The following is a 22476-nucleotide window of genomic DNA, read 5'->3' on the forward strand; positions in this document are numbered from 1 at the left end:
CTGTATCTATAATTGAGGTGTGAAATCTCCATATTGTCATGAAATAATACATAATGGATTGAAAACTGTTCCCAAACTAAGGACCCTGCTTAAGTCGGAAACACTACCTGTCTTCCTGTACCTCTATTCAAACCAATATTTCTACAGTTGTGATTTTCTAATTCTTCCCCTTGGATGTGATGGTATGTATCATGATGATGCAGTACATACACATAAAGCTGTCTCCTTGAGTTTCCCATGCAGTTTTTTTTAGATACAGGATTCACGTTCATATCCTGTCCTAATTGTTGCCTTAATTCGTGTTAAACAGATACTGCATTTCAGGGTAGCTTAATTTCATTGAGTGACGTGATTCCTGTATATATAGTGGTTAGTGGGGGTGAAAAGCACTATGGGTAAAATTTTCACAAATGCCTAAGCTCTTAGCCACTTCTGAGAATTTTGCACTGTCAGTGTAAGTGATTATTATTCTAACTGACTGCTTTGGTGTGTAATAATGCCTTAATACTGTGCAATGAGGAGAGCTGAGTGAGACCTCTTTGATCTCCTTCAGGTACATCTACACAGTGAGCAGCAACGAGTCTCAGAGTTCGGATTGACAGTCTTGGGCTCACGGGACTCATGCTGCAGCGCTAAAAATAGTTGTGATGATTTTGCAGGTCAGGCTAGGCTATGAAGCCTAGGGAAAGGCTTCAGAGTCTGAGCACCAGCCTGAGCTGCAATGTCTACACAGCTCTTTTTTGTGCCATAGTGTGAGCTCAAGTCTGTTGACCCGGGCTTTGAGACTTGCCTCCACTTGCTGTATAGACAGATCTATAGAGGGCACACCAATGGTCCAAATAATCAGGGAGGTATAGTTTTATTTTTTCAAATTACATGAGCCTAGAACTCCGGTTAGTGGTGGGTTTTTTTCCAAATTGAAATAAATAAAAGTAAATAGTTCCATCTAGACAGATTTAAACATCAATTAATTTAAGAATTTGTTTTCATGCTAACATTTTGACGAACAAATATTTAAGTAGCAACTTTTTTCAGCCTTAAATTTCTCTCCTAAAATTTGATTTACAGTTGCTTACTCTCTGGAGATTATTCTTTGGTTACCTGTACAAACATCAGTCATTTAAAAAAAAAATTAGGAATGTAAGTGTGACGGATTGGGTCACAGAAACCCCCTTGGGACTGCCACCTGGTGTGCTGGGACTACCTCTGAGCCCGTTTTCCCTGCCAGCGTGAGACTCCAGTACCTTGCCTTGTTTGACGCATGCCTGTTGCAAACACAGATCCAAGTCTGCACCGCGTCCCCACAAGCTGCAGGCTTAATTGAAAACAGCTTAAGAAGTGCCCCGTCTTCAGCAATCAGATGTCCAGCTCCTAATGGAGTCCAAACCCCAAATAAATCCACGTATAAAGTGTATACAGGGTAAACTCATAAATTGTTCATCCTCTATAACACTGATTGAGAGAGATGCACATCTGTTTGTCCCCCACCCCCAAGTATTAATACATACTCTGGGTTAATTAATAAGTAAAAAGTGATTTTATTAAATACAAAAAGTAGGATTTAAGTGGTTCCAAGTAATAACAGACAGAACAAAGTAAACTACCAAGCAAAATAAATCAAAAATACACAAGTCTAAGCCTAATACAGAAAAAACTAAATGCAGGTAAATCTCACCCTCAGATGTTCCAACAAGCTTCTTTGACAGACTAGCCTCCTTCTATTCTGGGCCCAATCCTTTCCCCTGGTACAGTCTTTGTTCCAGCTTAGGTGGTAGCTAGGGGATTTCTCATAACTGCTGCCCCATTTGTTCTGTTCCACCCCCTTATATAGCTTTTGCACAATGCAGGAATCATTTGTCCCTCTCTGGGTTCCCACCCTTCCTTCTAAATGGAAAAGCCCCAGGTTAAAGATGGATTCCAGTTCAGGTGACATGATCACATGTCACTGTAAGACTTCATTACCCGCTTGCCAGCACATAGGTATACAGGAAGACTTACAAGTAAACAGAGTCATTACAACTGTGACAGATTCAGACCGGAGGAATATAAGAGAGTGATGGAAGGTAGGTATATCAGCCTTCAAAATGAGCAGGTCCCTGTTCCCTGGATAGCCAAACAAAGGCTACTCCTGGCCAATTAAGACACCTGATACCAATTAACCAATTAAGGCCGTTAGGCTAATGGAGACAGCTGGAACCAATCAAGGTCCCACTTATACTGTTTAAAAGCTCTCCTTCCAGTGCCCTCTAGGGAGCTGAGTTGAAAGGAGCTGGAGGAGAGGAAGCATTGCTGAATCCTGAGGTAAGGGTGAAGCTAGGAAAAGGGGACCATGGCGGAAGTGGCCCAGGGAATCAAAGCAGCATCAGTGGTGAAGGGAAAGCTGCCAACAGCTGCTACCATTAGGGTCCCTGTGATGGAACCTGGAGTAGAGGGTGGGCCTGGGTTCCTCCCCCCCTCATACTCTACAGAGATCCCCTGGAGAAGGGAAGCAGGACTTGGTCCAGGCAGGAGGCCGAACTGTGCCTACTGAGCTCTTCGGAGCAACAGAGACTGTTGGGTATTCTCCCTTCCCATCTCCCATATTGGCAGGTGATGAAAGTAACTCAATAGGCTGTGACTCTTGCCACTACACTGAGAAAGGGAGGTCACATTGGGGCCTTATCAAGTTTCTGAGGCCACTGAATCTGCCCAGAAGCACAGGACTAGGGTGAGCAGACAGCAAATGTGAAAATTGGGATGGGGTGGGGGGTAATAGGAGCCTATATAAGAAAAAGACCTAAAAATCGCGACTATCCCTACAAAACTGGGACATCTGGTTACCCTACGCAGGACCTACCAGTACAGGCTTGGAACTTTGTCACACAACCAATTGTCCTGGTTAATGGGAGCCATCAAGATTCCAAGCCACCATTAATGGCCCACACTTTTTGCATAATTACAATAGGACCTCAGAGTTATATTTCATATTTCTAGTTTCAGATACAAGAATGATACATTTATACAAATAGGATGACCACTCAGTAGATTATAAGCTTTGTAATGATACCTTACAAGAGACATTTTGCATGAAGCATATTCTAGTTACATTATATTCACACTCATTAGCATATTTTCATAACATCATATGGAGTGCACCGTCACAGTAAGAATTTCTGTACTGTAGTAAACCAACACCATCTAGTTCAGTATCTATTCCTACTGCCATATCAGAAGACAAATGGTATATTTATTCAGTATATCACCTCTTGTTGTAGCAGAATAAACCAGTGGTTCATTTAGTCTTGCTATCTTTTCTTTGATAGTGGCCAATGCTCAAGCCTTCTCCAGCAGGATAAAACCACCCTAAAGTTGGGCCTTATAATTTTATCCCACCTATCTGTATTCAAATGTCTAATCTGTTATTGAAAGTTACTAAAACATTTGCCTACATAATACTCTGACACTATTTCTGCTAATTAATAACATGCTGTATCAAAAGTTTCCTTTACATGCCCCCTTATTTAAATTGGTGCTTTCCTCAGTGCTGAGAATTCAAGTAATAGTAAAGTGACTAAAATGAACAAGAGTAAGGGCAGATTATTCATTTTGGTTGATGTGCATACTTGATGGGCATGTCTGGAGCATGTACCATCTCCTGACTTGCCTCACTGAGGTGACTTCAGCTCATTGGCATCCTGTCTCCTTATTTGGGAATGTGGAGTTTTATTGTGATTCAGAGTTATTACTTTGTGTTCATATTAGGGCACTAGTCAAATCTCTTGTCATTTGTTAATCTTCACAAAATTTACACGTATTTAAGAACACCGGCTATCAAGATTCTTGTTCCTACTTTGAATATTTTTTTTGTAAATCATTGTAGCACCTTTTTGTTGACTTTCCCCATTCATTGATCATGTGTTCATAATCAATTATAAATTCCATTGCCTATTTAATTTATTTCCACTTCTGCAAATTTCATGTCTCTGTTTTGTTTTGTGTCTTTGTTTGTTTGTTTTGCTCCGGCAGCTACCTTCACTTCCAAATACACCTCAGTAAATCTGAGAACTAGCTTTAAACTTTTGATTCCACTTTTTAAATATGAGTGAACTGAAGTGTGAAATACTCTAAAATGTTTAGGTCATATTCATGCTTCACCGTGCACTCTACTTCTTATAGCTGATCTATTGCTAGTAATATTATCTGTCCATTGTGCACCATCTAGATAGGTCTGCCAGGTTTTCTGCTGGCATACCTCATTTGACTTCAATGGAGTTATACCAGCAAAGAATTTGACCCATGCCCTTTGTTTAGTTATAATACTTTGCACTTCTATAGCACCTCCCCTTCCTCCCTCCTTGAAAGCAACTGCAAACAATTGTTTTGCGCCCTTTTTTCCTGGGTTATCTGTGCAGACACCATAGCACGGCAAGCATGGAGCCCGCTTACCTGCACACTGCTTTTGTGAGCATTGTAAACACCTCACGTATTATCCTGCAGTATGTGCGGAGCCTAGCTAGGAGCTGCCAGCACAAGGACACAGACGTTCCTGAAAGCACGGGATGTGACAGTTGAGATATTATGGTGGCATTGGGGCATGTGGATACAGTGGAACGCCGATTCTGGGCCCGGCAAACAAGCACAGACTGGTGGGACCGCATAGTGTTGCAGGTATGGGATGATTCCCAGTGGCTGCAAAACTTTCGCATGCATAAGGGCACTTCCATGGAACTTTGTGAGTTGCTTTCCCCTGCCCTGATGCGCAGGAATACCAAGATGAGACCTGCCCTGACAGTTGAGAAGTGAGTGGCGATAGCCTTGTGGAAGCTTGCAAAGCCTGACTGCTACATGTCAGTCGGTAATCAATTCGGAATGGGCAAATCTACCATGGGGGTTGCAGTGATCCAAGTAGCCAAGGCAATCTATAACCTTCTGCTAACAAGCATAGTGACTTTTGGAAATGTGCAGGTCATAATGGATGGCTTTGCTGCAATGAGTTTCCCTAACTGTGGTGGGGAGATAGGGATATGCATTCCAAATATCTTGGCACTGGACCACCTTGCCAAAGAGTACATAAACGACAAGGGGTACTTCTCAATGGTGTTGCAAGCACTGGTGGATCACAAGAGCCATTTCACCGACATCAAAGTGGGCTGGTCAGGAAAGGTGCATGACACTCAGAACTCTAGGCTGTTCGAAAAGCTGCAAGAAGGGACTTCCTTCCCAGACCAGAAAATTACCTTTGGGGATGTTGAAATGCCAATAGTTATCCTTGGGGACCCAGCCTACCTCTTGCTCCCATGGCTCATGAAGCCATACACAGGCAGCCTGGACAGCAGTAAGGAGCAGTTTAACTATAGGCTGAGCAAGTGCAGAATGGTGGTAGAATGTGCCTTTGGGTGTTTAAAAGGGCACTGGGGCTGTTTGTTGAGTAGGTCAGACCTCAGCAAAAGCAATATTCCCATTGTTATTGCTGCTTGCTGAGCAGATATCTCTGTGAGAGTAGGGGAGAGACGTTTATGGCGGGGTGGGAGGTTGAGGTAAATCACCTAGTGACCAATTTTGAACAGCCGGACACCAGGGCAATAAAAAGAGCACACCGAGGCCCACTGCGCATCAGAGAGCCTTTGAAAAACAGTTTAATGACTGACCAGGCAACGGTGTGACAGTTGTGTGTGTTTGTCCTTGATGCAAAGCCACCCCCTTTGGTGAATGTACTTCCCTGTAAGCCAATCCCCCTCTGCCCCTTTGACCACAGCTGGCACAGGAAATAAAGTCACTATTGTTCTGAATCCATTCGTTCTTAAAAAAAACTTGAGATCACTGGCAATGCTGATTAGTAAAAAGTAGCCTGGGTGGGGTGGGGGAGGAGGGAAGGACAAGGTCACATTGCTTATTGTAGCCACACTACAAATCAAAGCTGTTTGAATGACCGCCTGTTGTTGCTTGAGCCATCCCCTGGAGTTGAGTGGCTGGGTGCCCAGAGCCTCCCCCACCCCCGCGTTCTTGGGCGTCTGGGTGAGGAGGATATGGAACTTGGTGAGGAGGGCAGGCGGTTACACAATGGATGCAGCAGGGTTCTGAACTCTAGTTGCCTTTCCTGCAGCTCCACCAGATGCCTCATCATGTCCATTTGCTCCTCTATTAGCCTCAGCATCTCCTCCTGCGTGTTCCGATCACGCTCACTGTATGCTTTCCTGGCCTCTGCCATCGAATGTCTCCATGCATTCAGCTGTGCCCTCTCAGTGCGGGAGGACTGCATGAGCTCTGAAAACGTCATCGCGAGTGCATTTTTTTTCGCTTTCTAATCTGCGATAAACTCAGGGATGGAGTTGATACGGGGAGCATAGAAACATTTGCAGCTGCAGGGGGCGGTAAAGGGAGAGTAGAATTTAAGAAGATACATTTCTGAGAACAAAAGGGAGACTCACAGTGAATCAAGCAATTCACAGTAGACAGGTGTTTTAGGTACAAGGTCGTATTTTGCCTTTTATATTGAGTGTCTGCTGCTATGGTGACACATCACACACAGCAGCTGGGCAACAGAATTCGGTTTCCAGGCAGCCATGGTAAGCCAAAGGCTACACAAGGTTGGCTTCTTCCACGTTCATAACATGTGAGAATGGTTTTAAACTGCAGCACCCTCCTTTCCCGTGGCAACCAATGCTGATTGGGTTTGCCATTTAAATGGAGGGACTGCGGTTGCAGTTTAAAATGAGGGGCTGTGGTTTTGGGGTGGATGTGCAGCACGCCCATCCCTCTCCCTCCATGTGGCTTTTCTCCGGGATGATCCCTCTTAGGCAAGCGCAAACAGCCCAGCATGACCGGGGTCTAATGGGTCAGGGATCACCAAACAGTGGGTATTACTGTTCCCTTACAAAAAGTCCCCTATTTCAACCAGGTGACCATGAATATCACTCTCCTGAGGCTGACACAGAAAGATAAAGACCAAATGTTGCCTGAATACGACCAAAACCCAGGACCTTTCATTGCCATGCTTTGTGCTGCAATGATTCCAGACCACTTGCTATTGGCTTGGCGTGGTAAAGTGTCCTACCATGGAGGACGAAATAAGGCAGCCCTCCCCAGAAACTTTCTGCAAAGGCTTTCAGAGTACCTCCAGGAGAGCTTAATGGAGATGTCCCTGGAGGATTCCCTCTCCATCCCCAGACACGTTAACAGACTTTTCCAGTAGCTGTACTGGCCACAAATGCATCCCAATTGTTCAGGGCAAATCAAACACTAAACACAATTGCTTTTAACCCCTGTAGTGTAGTTACAAATCTGCACTCACTAGAAGTGCCTTCTCTGCCTTCAGGGACCAGGAACAATTTGCCCTGGGAGGGTATTTGCTCCAGGGTGAGGAAAAGGTCCTGGCTGCAGGGGAGAATGGATTCTCTGCTTGCCTGCTGCGCATTCTCCTCCTCCTCCTCTTCCTCATCCACAAAATCCTCTTCCATGTTGTGTGAGGCTGCCACCTTGCAGGTGTCCACGGACAGTGGTGGGGCAGTGGTAGGGTCCCCCCTTAGAATGGCATGCAGCTGATCATGGAAGTAGCATGTCGGGGGCTCTAACCTGGAGCGACTATTTGCCTCCTTTGTTTTTTGGTAGGCTTGCCTGAGCTCCTTAATTTTCACACAGCACTGCTGTGCATCCATGTTGTAGCCTCTCTCCACCATGCCCTGTGCAATTTTGGCATATATATCAGCATTTCATCTGCTGGATCGGAGTTCTGCCTGTACAGATTCTTCTCCCCATACTGCAATCAAATCCAATGGCTCCCATTCGCTCCATGCTGGAGCTCGTTTACAATTCTGGGACTGCGTGGTCACCCCTTCTGCTGAGTTCGCCACGCTGACCAAACAGGAAATAAAGTTCCCGGTGCTTTTTCTGTGTACCTGGCTAGTGCATCGGAGTTGAAAGTGCTGTCCAGAGCGGTGACATTGGAGCACTCTGGGATACCATTGAATTTCACAGCACTGCGTCTACAGTACCCCAAATTCGACCCAGGAAGGTTGATTTTAGCGCTACTCCCCTCATCAGGGAGGATTACAGCAGTCGATTTTTAAGAACCCTTTAGGTCAACAGAACGGGGTTGGTTGTGTAGATGCATTCCTTATAAAATCAACCTAACAGCTAAATTCGACCTAACCTTTCAGTGTAGACCAGGCCTTAGACATATTTTTGTAAAAGTTCCATCATTATCACTCATCCCATTAGCCACAGGAGAATTCATAAATATATTAATTACTTAACACTGTGGCTTGTAATGGTTTCAACCTACAAGTAGCAACATTTCAGGACATGCATCCCTGACAAGACTCTCTGATCGATTGCAGACACTGCAAGAGGATTATGTTTCTTACATTTACATTAGACAACTCAATAAAAATAAATTGCTAGCCAGAACTATATTTCCACTGATAACTTCTTCTCCATCACATCAATCTCTTGTTTCCTTTCTTAGCACTAAATACACATGTAAGGGTTTATGAGCAACTCTGTCTCTGAACTTTCCTGTTAAGGCCTTTAAAGTCAATGGAAATATTCCCACTGAAGAAAAATGGGAGTTGGATTCACCGAAAAGCTCACCTGAGAAACTGGTTTTGCAAAACTACTTTCCTGAGGCTGGATGCTCCTATGTAAAGAAGATTCAGGTAAGATTCAGAAATTTCAGGTTCCCTATCCAGCTCCTGGGAAGCAGCGACCTCTAGCTCCACGTGCTGCCTCCGCTTCGCCCCAAGCCCTGGTTCTGCAGCTCCTATTGGCTGAGAGCCATGGCCAATGGGAGCTGTGGGGGCGGTGCCTGTGGGCGGAGGCAGCATGTGGAGCTAGGAGCTGAGGGAGGGGAGTTCCTGTCACTCTTCCAGGGAGCTTTCCCCCAGGTAAGCACCGCCCCCAATCCCAAGCCCTGAGCCCTCCCACACCCAAACTCCTGCTGGTGGGAGGGAGCCTGAGACTGCCCCAGCAGCAGCCAGTGCAACTGGCCTAGGGGCTGCACGAGCTGCTCAGGCGGCTCCTGGGCCAGCAGCACGGGCTGCTGCAGAAGTCACGGAATTGTGACAAACATGGAGCCTTAATAATAGATAATACTTAGTCCTGCCATGAGTGCAGGGAACTGGACTAGATGACCTCTCGAGGTCCCTTCCAGTTCTATGATTCTATGCAACTTTTGAAAGAACAACCGTAATGTTTTGTTCAGAGGTATGAACAACCTCCAAACCTCCATTCCCGAGGTGTTCGTAACTCTGAGGTTCTACTGCACCTTAATATTTCCCCCTACTGTCTGCACACACCCCAGTATACCTATTGATTCTATTCTCTTCTGCACATAATCCTATTAGCCTAATCCATCTCCCTGCCAGCTCAAAACATCCTTAGCCCCCATCAGCTCAACCTTCTCACCCCCATCCTTCACCCACACTTAAACTGAGAATCCTTCTTCTGCCTACTCTCAACCACTTGACACATCAAAACCAGGGGACTGGACTAGATGACCTACCAAGGTCCCTGCCAGTCTTACATTTCTATGGTTCTCAACACTGAAGTCTCTCCTACCGGACACTCCCATGCTCACAATATGCCTCTCCTATACCATCCCTCACCAGGGCAGACCTGCCAAATGACATGCATTTGTGTGACATTCATAAACGCAAGCTGCCTCTCAGGCATTCGTGCAACTCTGACCTCATCACACATTCAGGAGGGCTTGGGCTATACAGGCTGGCTGTCACCAGGAGCCACTGTAGCACCTGCTGAAGAAGCAGCTAGGTGGCCTCTGACACCCCTTCTAGCTCCTCTGTACCCCCTGTCAGCTCTCCGCCACATGGAGCAGCAGAGAGGCAAGGAGGCAGCCTCACAGGCAGGGGCAGGGAGGCACTACAGGAGGAGGGAAAGGGGGAAACAGGAGCTATTGAAGATGATGCATGACAGGTGCTGCTGAAGGGGACAGAGATGACAAGCTGTTGTGGGGGACAAGGTAGAGGCAGGGGGCTGATAAAAGGAAACAAACTAAATACCACCATTCTGTACCAACCTTCTCAGCAACTGCAACCCCATCATACTTCCCTGGTCATGTCTGGCTCCCTACAAGCCTTCCCGCCTCATCTCTTTTGAGAAGAGCAAAGAATAAGGTCCTTTCTGCCCATTGCCTTTTCCCACTGGTCAGGGATTACCCTGTGAGAGAAATGTGATGCCACTCCAGTATCCTTCATCAGCACTAAATCCATACAGATGCCCAAACTGATGTTCATGGCTATATCCAAATTAATTCCAATTATGCAAATTAGCCAGTTAAAAATTGTATGAAATGTCACACATAGAAGTGTGTACTATTTTGCTCAAAATCCCACTCCAAAAGAGCGAGGAAGCAAGGAGCCTGTGATCTGAAATAGCCCCACAAAAGATGTGCTGTGACTCCTCCCTTTCCTGCTTCCAGTCTATTTGCTGCAGGAGCAAGGGTCCTGTAGTGGCAACCAGCTGTACTGTATACTCCAGGAGTTCCAGACCCATCAGGAGTCCCCCAGTAGCTGGAGATGGGACTGCATGGCATCACAATGCTATACAGTTATTGGTGGGCATTAGCTCTATTAGCTCCCGATGACCAGCTGCCCCCGGTCAGAGTTCCAGAGCCAGGCTGCAGAGTTTGGTTTCAAGAGTACTTTAGGGAATGGCAGAATAACTTTGTTAGGATTCTGAGAAAATATGAAGCCTGTAATGAGGTAGCAGGACAAATTTCTCTAGAAGTAAATTATTTAAGCACTAATAAATCATTTCTTTCATCATTTTTTGCCCCTGACAAGTCATGAGTTTAGAATTCTGTGGGTATGTCTACATTGCAATAAAAGACCCATGGCTGGCCCATGTCAGGTGACTCAGGCTTGCAGGGGATTTGGGCTGAGGGGTTATAAAATTGCAGTGTACTTGCTCTGTCTCGGACTAGAGCCTGGGCTCTGGGACCCCATGCACGGGGAGGGTCCTGAGCCAGGCTCCATCCTGAGTCCGTACATCTACATTGCAATATTGTAGCCCCATGACCCTGAGCCAGCTGACCCAGGCTAGCCATGGGTGTTTTATTACAGTGTAGACATACCTTGTGTTTCTTCTGCAAGAAGACCAATTCCTGTTTGCTTCAAATGTTGATGGGTGTTCTCCATTCTTGCCAGGAAAGTATCTCTTTAATCATAAAGAGATATTATATATGAAAAAAATTGTAAAATTTGGTTGCAATTTAAGTTGTCACCTATATTCTGTGAATAATTTGGCACACGTATTAAGGGGAAAAACCATACCCTACAACTCCTGGATTTTTAAGTAATGTACAGAAGAGCATGTACAGAGAGCTGGCTGTGTTTTAAAGAATCCTTATTGAGGTTGCAGGAACAAACCCATCCCGATGTGTAGTAAGAATAATAAATATGGCAGGCGACCAGCTTGGCTTAACAGTGAAATCCTTGCTGATCTTAAACACAAAAAAAGAAGCTTACAAGAAGTGGAAGATTGGACAAATGACCAAGTAGGAGTATAAAAATATTGCTCAGGCATGCAGGAGTGAAATCAGGAAGGCCAAATCACACTTGGAGTTGCAGCTAGCAAGAGATGTTAAGAGTAACAAGAAAGGTTTCTTCAGGTATGTTAACAACAAGAAGAAAGTCAAGGAAAGTGTGGGCCCCTTACTGAATGAGGGAGGCAACCTAGTGAGGCAACAGAGGATGTGGAAAAAGCTAATGTACTCAATGCTTTTTTTGCCTCTGTCTTCATGAACAAGGTCAGCTCCCAGACTACTGCACTGGGCAGCACAGCATGGGGAGGAGGTGACCAGCTCTCTGTGGAGAAAGAAGTGGTTCAGGACTATTATGATTCTATGAATGTTCCAACGTGTAGTGCAGAAGAGGCATAGCCCACACAGAAGAGATTTTAAACTTGATGGGGGATTTTTTGTTTATTTTTAGATTCCTTCTGCACCCCTGGAGTTGTAAGTTCTCACTCAGTGAGGCCCCTCCCCCACTATGCTGTTGATGTCATGTCATCACCAAGCCCTGTTAGATAAAAGAGGTCAGCCTATGAAAGAAAGGGAGTGTGGTAGGGTTTGTACCACACACAGGCCGTGAAAGGGGTAACCTGGGCCTGAGAGGCCAATTAACATAATAAGCTGTCCTCTGAGGTTGAGCTAGGAATAATTAGAGATGAAGCCCAGCTAGAGAAGGAGCTGGATAGTTAGTACAAAAAGCAGGAAGTTTAGCACAGGAGAGGTCTGGAGGGTGAAATTCTGTAGTTGCTCTCTGGGATGAGTAAGTAGTGAAACCAGGAGGGTCAAGGAGGAAGTCCAGGCAGAGAGTAAGCCCTGGTATCTTCTCCTGAACAGAGAATTCTGGTAAGAGGCCAGGAAAAAGATGAATCAGCCACTGTGGGGTAGTGCAGGCTCCAATGGTAAACCCTGATAAAAGGGCATAATCTGGATTTTTAAGGAGAGAGTCCTGGGAAGTGGTTGGGGGGGCAGGGGCACAGCAAGGGGAACTTAATAGGCATGAAGGGCCAAGCCTGAGGAAGATAAAAACTTGTTTGAGTTTGTACTTTTGGTTTGAGTTTGTCAGAGGATTCCAGGGAGGGCCCTGAGAGCCAAGGTCCCTGAAAGGATTAACCTGGAGAGGCTCTGCATAGGAAGAAGTCCTGGGAGGCTGTAGCTAGGAGTTGGATGGAGCTTTTCCGTGGCTGCTGGTTATAGGGTCCCTGGGCTGGAACTGAGTGTAATGGGCGGGCTGGGTTCCTGTTTTAGCTACTGGCAAGATGGTATGAGCCCAGAGAAGGGGACAGGGATGATAGAGAGGTGTCAGAGACGGGACTGAGGACAACAGTGCCTGGAGTTGGTGCTGAAGGTCTTGTTTTTACATCATTGAACTGTTTGTGGGATTTTATTACACTGGAAGGTGTGGACTTAAAATCATGACTAAGCCAGAGGGCTGAGTCATGGGAAAAGGTGGACCAGCTGAGGGCTAGGGTGGCTACTGTCAAGGGGTTCTAGATGGGGAGAGAGCTGCCAGACCTGGTCACAAGGAGGTCCTTTAGTAGTGAGTTTTAAAACAACTACTACACGTATAGCTCACTGGAATAAAAAAGTGATTGTATACTATATACTAAAAGAATGGCACTTAGGTGATCACATAGCCTGCAGTAAGCAGACTGGAAGTCCACTAGAGCTTTGTGATGGGAATGAGCAGAAAATGCAGAAAACATGAAGTTTGTAAAATCAAAGACACAAAATTAGGAAATACCAAAAATTAGGGTTTCTCCTGCAGTGCTAAATTGGCCTTATTGCAGATCCTGTATATCTTATGGTAAAATGATTACATGTGCAACAAAGCCAAGTTAACATTTCAGAAAAAAATATTAACTTTCAAAATTGCTGAATAGTTCAAGGCTTGATGTTGCAGCTTTAATGTTACAGTTAATACTAGTTCTTTGCATTTCCTTTCCCCCCTCTTCTTTCCTTTAAGATAAGAACTGGAGCAGTTAGGTTTGTGCAGGTTAAAAGCTCCACAAACTTTAGCAAGGGGCATGTAAATTCCTTGCTCTTGAACTATATGAAGGAGCTATAAATTCCTTAGTCAGAGCTAAGTGGCTTCTTGCACGTACAGGCTTAACCATTACTTGATCAAAGCTATAAAGCCTCTCAAACTTATTTTCCTCTATTTCAGAAACTGAGATTGCTCATGTTAATAGAATTTACAAAGGACTGGGAGTAATTACACTTGCTTTGTGACCTTGGGCATTCAACCTGTCTGTGCCTTCAAAATCCCATCTGTAAAATGGGGACAATGATTAAACTTCAGAGCTACAAAAGAAAAGGTGATGTAAATTATTTATTTGTATTACATAGCATACTGGAGCCCATGAACCAGGACCCCATTGTGCTAGGCACTATGCAAGCATAGCCCCAAACAGTTTATAATCTACATAAGGGTTTACAAGCTATGTCTTATGTAGTAGCTATAGCTTCTCCATGCTTAAAGCTGCAATCAGGTTCTATTATAAACCTTGGCCAACATTTTCTAATCTAGGTCTCTAACTCTGTACTTCTCAATCTATATTTAGGTAACTAAATATAAATGGCCAGGTTTCAGAAGTGCTCAACATTCCTAGACTCTCTCTTCCATATTTAACAAAGTGCATATTTCTTTAAAGGTCTTTTTACATGACAAGTTTGATGTATCAAAGTTCAACTGTTATTCTCACAAACATTTGAGAGGTGGCAAGAATGCTTGTGGTGGTGGTGGTGTGTTAATTTGCTTCTGACAGGCTCATAACATCCCTTTGGCTGTTTAAGTTTAAACTTTTCATATTTGGTCTCTGCTCAAAGATAGAATTTTTTGAAAAGTGCAACTTGACTACAAAAGATGAAAGTCAAAGTTCTGAGCATACATACAAATGTGTTAAAATGGAAACTGTTTTGCACTCTTTAGTAGGTACAACAGCTATAAAGTGATAGTGTGGTATAAGGGTTTATCTGTGTAGGTATTTAATACCAAGGTGATGAACATGGTATAGAGCCTAGTTCTAATTGATACTGCATATAAGTATAAAAATTTCATGCTACATCACAAGATACTCTTAAAATCTAGCATAGATAAAATAATCTTTGCAAATGCTTAGAATTTGTAAATTGCTTACTACTGTATTTTCAACCCTATACCCCAGAAAGTCAGGATGCCTTAATTACCATGGGATTAGATACTCAGCTGGTGTAAATTGGCATAGCTCCATTGATTTGAGTTGAGGATGTGTCCCCGTGAATGTACATGTATCTGAATGACAAAGATTAGTACTACTAATCTTATTAAATGTCTACAAATGATGGTAACGATTATTTATAAGGCTCTTGTAATATCATGATCTGAGATGTTATAACTTCGCTGGGCTAGAAATAAATGCAGTATGTATATCAATGGAAAAGCTGGAATCTTAGCTTTCTAGTGGGTTCCAAATAAGCTTCTAGCCACGACAAGTCATGAGATGATAAAACTGTTACTGACTATGTGTAAAATCCTGGATAAAAGTCCACTGTAACTTTTGCTTCCTCTCCTCACCACCCCACCGCATCCTGTTTTTATCTTTCCCATATAAGGAAGAAAAGGAGGAAACATTTTTTATGATTGATTTGCTTTTATAAAAAGATTGGCAACTGTTTCAAAGAGTTGCAGCTATCAAAGGCTTTTTGCATGTGTGCATATGCATTATCACAGGGAGATTCTAAATCAGTTATTACTATGATTCTAGCAATAATATCTCAAATCAATATTAAATAACTAGCCCTGAAAGAGCACTTTGACTGTTTATTGGACTATGGAGAAAAAGACCTTTATTAGAATATACTTACATTTAATGGAATAAAGTGCCTGTCTCACTTTCAAGAAATCAGTTCCATGTTTGTTTAAAGCATTTAGGTCTGAATTCTATAGATCCTGACAATAATCAATGTTTAAGAGGTTGCTCAAACTGGAAATCACCACAGAAGTCGTAAATGCTTTTGGAGAGAATAACCCCTCTTCAGTCCTTTGTTTTGTGAAGAAATTGAATGATGCCTCATAGAATCACTGGCAATAATGTATTTTATTGAATAATTAGAAATAAGGGAAAAAATACCAGAAAACATAAAGATATAGTTTAAGTGTTTCAGGATGTTTTTGTTCATGATGAAGAGGCTCTTACTGAGCTGGTTTGAGTATAAGCCCTCTGAATATTCTGTCTTCCAGGCACTTCCCTTGGTCTGGACACATGACCTTATTTATGAGGCCTGGGTCTCTAGAATTCTTTAGTGTAATAAGTGTCAGAGGCAGCAAATGTGGCTGCTCAGAGGACGTAACATATCAAATGTTTCAACCAAAAGTGCTTCTTAATGTATCTAGGTTTGAACAAGTAGGGAAGATTTCTTCTCTGTCCACCCTAACAGTATATTGCTAAGAAACTGAACAGCCATCAAGCTGTACACAAGCCTCCAATAGCTTAAAATAAACACTAAACAGCTGCTATTAACTATCCCTGAAAAATGTGTGCTTGTAAAAAGTCACATGTACACCTGAACAGATCTGTACAGTGTATGTGAGTGATTGATTCTGATCTGAATCACTTCAGTTTTACACAAGTCTCACTGAGAGCAGATTCTGCCCTTAAGTGTAAATGCTCAGACTTAGTATAATTTTCTATTTTTGCATGTTCCTATACACAATGTTCAAACATCCATAACTAACTTTCAGCCCCTTCTTTGAAGTTAGTTGTGGACATACAGTGTTCTCATGGGCAGATGCCCTCTAAATACTCTCCACTCAACTCTGCCTTATGGGTGGTGTATCTTCCTTCACAAGTTTCTTGTAACTTGCACCCTCTCCCCACACCTCTCATAGCTCTCCTCTTTCAACATAGGCAGGTGGCTTGTGACTAGCTTCTTGATTCCAAATATTAAATAATCAAGGGAATAATTAGGAATGTCCTATATCTGTTTTGTTCTGCATGCTTCCTTTCTGCAAGTGTGGGAGTGGGAGGGGAGTGCTAAGCTGCCTCCCTGATGTTGGTAGACTGCTCTGACCTATTTCAATAGAGGAGAAGTTATCTTCTGGCTCACTGAAGTGGGAAGGAGAGGAAAGGGAACTACCTAGAGAGATTGCAGAAGCTCCTTCACTGGGGGTTTTCAAAAGGAGGCTGGATAGCCATCTGTCTTGGATGGTTTACACAGCAAATCCTGCATCTTGGCAGGGGGTTAAACTATATGACCTTTGCGGTCCCTGCTAACCCAGTGATTCTATGTATAAACCCCTCAGAGTTCCCTGTTTCCCTAGAGCTAGAGTGTGCCTGCCTGCCTGTCTTTCTGAGAGAAAGATCAAAATGTGAACCAGCTGCTATGAACTTTGTCTTTACGCTGAGATTTTATGCCCAAAAATTCTACCACAGGCTGTTGCTTATTGTCTGGAAAATACCCAGGAGAAGGACTGTGAGCTACTTTCACTGCCTTGATGGTGCCTAGGAGAAGAAGTGAAAGGAATTTCAATGGAACAGTTTAATTTTTGTCCTTTTCCCTCAGCCAAAGCTTCTGGAGCTAATTACTTGGGTGGGAGTTTCTGAGTGAACTTATCCCTCATCTCCCTGTGAGCTCTCTGAATCCATCTCTTTCTTTTGTTTATTAACTTTTTACAAAATGTCACTTTTAGTTTTTTCTCTACTTTGTTTCTCTGATATAGGGACAGCTGCTCTGCTTGGCAGTCACTCTCTCAGCCAGGCTACATTCAGTTTCTCTCTCTCTCTCTCTCTCTCTCTCTGTTGTTGTCCTTACCTGTTTTCTTTGCAGGCTCTGGCATCTTGATTTTGTCTTTCTTGAAGCTCCCAGTGGTGCCTCGAAGCCAGGGTCTGAGCTGAACTGGAATGAGACTGCAGGACTTTTGAGACCCCTTAAAAAACACTGGCTGGAAGTCCCCATCCTGCTCCTCCCCTTTGATTCCCCCACTCTTGTCACCAGCGGCACCTTATCAACAGCAGGGCACATTTGACAGAATACATCAGCCAGGATAAATATAGCCAAGTCCTGGAGCCAGACAGTTCAAACCACCCAAGAATGGACACTTCAGTTTTGTTGGGAGCCTGGTACAAACCCAATGCACAGAATTATGCTCCTCTGTCTGCTTCTCCACATCACATGCATACATCTTTCTTTCCCCACATATGTTCTAGTCCCCAGCTGGATATGTGCCATGTCAAGAAATCTGACATTGTCCATGTTTCTAGCAGTCATTTAAACTAGATATGACAATGAATAGTTCCATATACCAGTTCTGTAATTATCTGTGCATCTGTTTATATTATCTGTCCTATTTCAGTCCTTGTCAGTCTTGAACAACTCCTCAAACAAGAACTTCATTCTCATTCCTTCTTTATTATTGAATGTAGTGTCATTAGAGCTGAGTATGACTCTTCACGGAGAAACACATTTCTCCAGAGACTTAGAGATTTCTGACATTTACAGTCAAAAGTGGCAAGCACTACACTAGCTTCAACTTTCCCTCACCCCTGTAACACAAATCTGTTGGAAGCTGGAAAATCCTTTTTTTTTTATTATTATTATTATTTGAGCACCATTTCAATAAGATCCAGATGTGGGCAAGATGCATCCTAACTTTCAAATTCAGCTGAACCCTGTCAAGAAGTTCATGCAGATCCTCCCCAGAAAACTTCTCTGATGCTGCCCTTTGGTGCATCAAACATTGTCATTTATTTACTTGTATTTTTAGTAAAGTAAAACTAACAATTGTGGCCAATGGAATTCCTGATCACTTTTTTCTTCTTCTTAATGATTTAAGCATTTACCTCTATCATAGGGAAGAGGATTTTTCCCTCTTCTTTCCTGTGCTGTTTTTGGACTATGTATTTAGTGAGATCAGATCTAATGCCAGAAACTGGTTTTATTCCCATTTGTGCATTCTGTCAATGTTTTACTTCACCCAAGACTCCAGTTGACTAAATTCCCCATGTGATAGGAAGAGGCATTAACTTAAGTCGTCAGAGTACCTGCTGAAAGAAAGCACAGAAATTAACCAGGACCCATTAGGTTGTACACCCCTGTGTCTCCCAGATGTCAGCACCACACCAATCCAGCTGTTTCCTGAAACAACAGTTTTTTTTATAAGGAAAATTAGCCAACTAAAAGCCACATTGGCTATATGTAAATTCCACATGGTCCCCATCAGACCCTCTGAAATCAAGTATTCTGCACCATGGAGGTCATTTCCTCTCTGAGAGTGTTTTATTGAAAGAGTATTCACTGATGCACTTAGGCCTTTGATCCAGTAAAGCACTTAATCGTGTGTTTAAGTGCTTTGCTAGATCTTGGCCTTAGGCCTGTTCAGCCGTACAGATTTGTTTACCACCAACAAAAATCTCACACTTGTATTAACATCAACTACAAACCATATAAATGAAAATAAATCTGTAAATGTAGATTGAGATGGAATGTATTTATGTATAAATTTAGGAATTGCCACACTGGATCAGACCCAATGTTCCTCTAATCCAGAATCTTGTCTCTGACAGTGATCAGTACCTGATGCTTCAGAGCAAGGTTTAAGAACCCTGCAGTAGGTAGCAGAAGGATAAGCTGCCCTCTATATTGGGTCTCGTTCTAGTGTCTAATATTAGAGACTGGCTTAAACCAGAATATCCAGAGTTGTCATAATTAACAACATAAATTTTTGGAAAGAATATTAAACCTTGTGCTTCATTCTTTCCAAAATGTATGTTGTTAATTATGACAACTCTGGATATTGCCATCCATGTAAGTATCCGTTCCCTTTTTGAATCTTATTAAGTTCTTGAACTCAATGATTTCCTGTGGTAATCACACATTTTATGAAAGTATTTCCTTTTTATTGTTTTTGAATTTTCCATCTTTTAATTTCATAGACTGTCACCTTTCCCTTGTGATAAGAGACACAGAGAACAAAAACTTCCAATTTACCTTCTCCATACTATTGATTATTTTATATACTTGCCCCCTTTTATCTAATCTCAACCACATATCTTAGTCTATCTCAAAGCACTTAAAAGGCTTGACATTTGAAACTGAAACATCCTCATTTGCTAAATACTCATTCTCAGAGATTTATCCATAAAATTGTCAGGTATAAGTCTGATAAAGACATACATGCTAGAGTTCGCTTCCTCCTTTTTAAAATGATGAATACAATTCTATCTGGATAGGCAGAGAAAGTCTGCCACCCTATGGCTGATACAAGAATTACAGGGGTCTGTTTCCTTACAGCAATTCCTGCGAAAGAGTCAAGCCATGTTTCCCTTTAAAGGTGCTTCAATCACTAGTATAAGATTAAATTCCAAGGGCGGTTAATATCCCAGCTATTATATGTGAGTCACTGTTTCCGATGGCAAGTTAAGGGCAGTTCATGCTAACCTACACAGGGGCTACCAGTAAATAAAATAAGAAATCGAGCATGCTTGCCCGGTATTATATTAGAAAGTTATATGCGATGTTGTAGCTGTGTTGCTCAAAGGATATTAGAGAGACAAGGTGGGTGAGGTAATATCTTTTATTGGACCAACTTCTGGTGGTGAGAGAGACAAGCTTTCAAAAGTCTCTCTCACCAACCAAAGTTGGTCCAATAAAAGATATTACCTCACCCACCTTGTCTCTCTAATTAGAAAGTTGTATGTTCATGAAGCAATGCAGAGGACAAAGCTAGGAGCAGGAATGTGCAGGTGCTTTATCTCAGAGGTGCCTGGTGGGGTCTCAGAAGTAGAATTATTGGGCTATACTAGGTCATCTATTCACTATCCCCTTCCTTTTGCTTATCTATATAACATGCGTACTAAGTCCGGGGTTGAAGACTTTCAGTGCTGAGAAGCTCCTACCTTTTCCATTACTTCACTGATATGATCATTATAAACTTTCTCCTGTTTCAATAACAATCCATTATTTAGCCTGCAGTCTTAATTCCTGGGGCTACCTTTACTTGAGGCTTCATTTAATCTATTCCTTTCATCTTGTCGGAGAAAAACAGAGTTCTCACTATTTGTTTGGGTACAGCAAGTCAGATGCTTTATTAATTCTTACAACTGCGCAGAGGGAGAGAGCTAAGCAGGTCTCGCAACAGGTAAACAATTACAGCAAGCATTTATACTTTTTGTTACAGACAATAATAAGCAACAGCTGCATTTTGTTTATACATAGGTCATTCTGATATTTTGTTTTGCTCACTAATGTAGACTCTTAGTCTACATTTCATATTATTTACACAAGGTCGCAGCAACTTCTCACACAGTTCTTTCTTACTTGCCTTACACATTCTTCGCTTCTACAAATTTCGCGTTATTAGGGTTACAGTTAGCCTAACTCTTGCTAACGAACTGTCATGTATTGCATCTCCTTCTTGTCAGTTCTTTTTTTGCTTCCACAATCTCATTATAGAGTTGAATTTTATAAGCCATTTAATGTCTTAAGTATTTAAACACTTGCCTAACTTTAAACATAGACTTCGGTGTGACTGTTCATATGCTTAAAATTAGACACACTTAAATATGTTGCTGAATCGGGACCTGTGTTGGCTGTTTTCTCCAGACCCCCCCTTCTGGATTTAGAATCAAGAAAGAAATCGGTTCACTCCTCCCTGCTGTAAACCAGTCATGAGAACAATGACTAGACTTGGTAAATAGAAATAATCCCATTTCACATTTCCAGCTTTCCAATTTTTTTATCTTAAATACATATTTACTCTGAAATATGAAGCTGTTCAGAGGAAAAATATGTTGGTATTGAAAGTTTTCCTTGCTATTACTCTGCTGGCTACTAGATGGCAGCATTGTAATTACAATAAATATACGTTTTTCTGGGCCTATCTACATTGAATTATTTTATTTATAAAGCACCTTTAATACTAGAAGTTCTTTTCGAATTAGAGATATGATAGTAATCACTTCACCTGTCATGGAAATACAGCCATTTCTGAAGTGAATTGCAACAACAATTGAACAGTGCACTGCAGCCAGGGGCAGCTCTGTTTTTTGCTACCCCAAGCACGGCAGGCAGGCGGCTTTCGGCAACACGCCTGCGGGAGGTCCGCTGGTCACGCGGATTCGGCGGCATGCCTGCGGGAGGTCCGCCGGTGCTGAGCCATCGGCGTCCCCCCCACCGAATTGCCGCCGAAGCCACGGACTGGTGGACCTCCTGCAGGCATGCCGCCGAGGGCAGCCTGACTGCCGCCCCCACAGCGACCGGCAGGCCGCCCCCCGCGGCTTGCTGCCCCAGGCATGCGCTTGCTGCACTGGTGCCTGGAGCTGCCCCTGACTGCAGCACTAGACAACATTTTAGGAAACAAAACAATGAAAAACCTAAGGTTACATGAAACTGAAGCAGGGATTTAGGGAGGCAAAATATAATGAATTTTATTGGAATGTTGCAAGAGGAGTGACTGAGTGGAAAAGCTAAGGCACCTCTTGTCACTCTGAGAAATTGTTGAGCAGGAGAGATTAGTGGTCTATCTAGTCCAGAACTCTGGTCGCCAGCACCAGCTGCTTCAGAGGAAAGTGTGTGTTGTTTTTGTTAAATGAATAGAAATTTTGCAATGGCCATGTGATGTCTTTTCCTGACTCCATACAGCTAGTGCTTCGTTGATTCCATTAAACCTAAGAATTTATTATTTATAGGCAGAGCTGGTGGTACGGCCTATTAAGGTTGCCCAACACTTCCCATTGTAAGACCCTGTTTTCAGTTGCTTACAACTTTGCCAGACTAAATATCTTGGCTGAAATTTACCGTGCCAGGTGTCTGCCTCGGGCTGATTATGTATTTATTTATTTATTTATTTGCAGAAAATTTCAGTCACAAGCGTTTTGCCATTTCTAAGAACAAGGCTAGGGAAAAAAGACATTTTCCCATGTTAAAAGAATTCTGGCAACTTTTCCTTTGAAAAATATGTAATGGCCCCCATTCTTTAGATCAGGGACTTGAAA

At 42.9% G+C, this 22476-nt stretch overlaps 1 protein-coding gene and 1 long non-coding RNA gene across 2 annotated transcripts in view; one reads left to right on the forward strand and one right to left on the reverse strand.

Moving 5' to 3' along the window:
* Window positions 1-14830, forward strand: part of LOC122173621 (uncharacterized) — a 133463-nt gene extending 118633 nt beyond the window's left edge. The window contains exons 5-6 of the long non-coding RNA XR_010601037.1: window positions 8444-8633; window positions 13671-14830. This is a non-coding gene — a long non-coding RNA (uncharacterized LOC122173621). The remainder of the gene's footprint in view (window positions 1-8443; window positions 8634-13670) is intronic.
* Window positions 1-17455, reverse strand: part of MYBPC3 (myosin binding protein C3) — a 122016-nt gene extending 104561 nt beyond the window's left edge. Inside the window, exon 1 of the mRNA XM_008162799.4 lies at window positions 17297-17455. Coding sequence (XP_008161021.2) covers window positions 17297-17321 — 25 coding nt within the window. The 5' untranslated portion in view covers window positions 17322-17455. The remainder of the gene's footprint in view (window positions 1-17296) is intronic.
* Window positions 17456-22476: the final 5021 nt, after the last annotated feature.

This window comes from Chrysemys picta, chromosome 4, assembly GCF_011386835.1.
Source record: "Chrysemys picta bellii isolate R12L10 chromosome 4, ASM1138683v2, whole genome shotgun sequence".
Lineage (NCBI taxonomy): Eukaryota > Metazoa > Chordata > Testudines > Emydidae > Chrysemys > Chrysemys picta.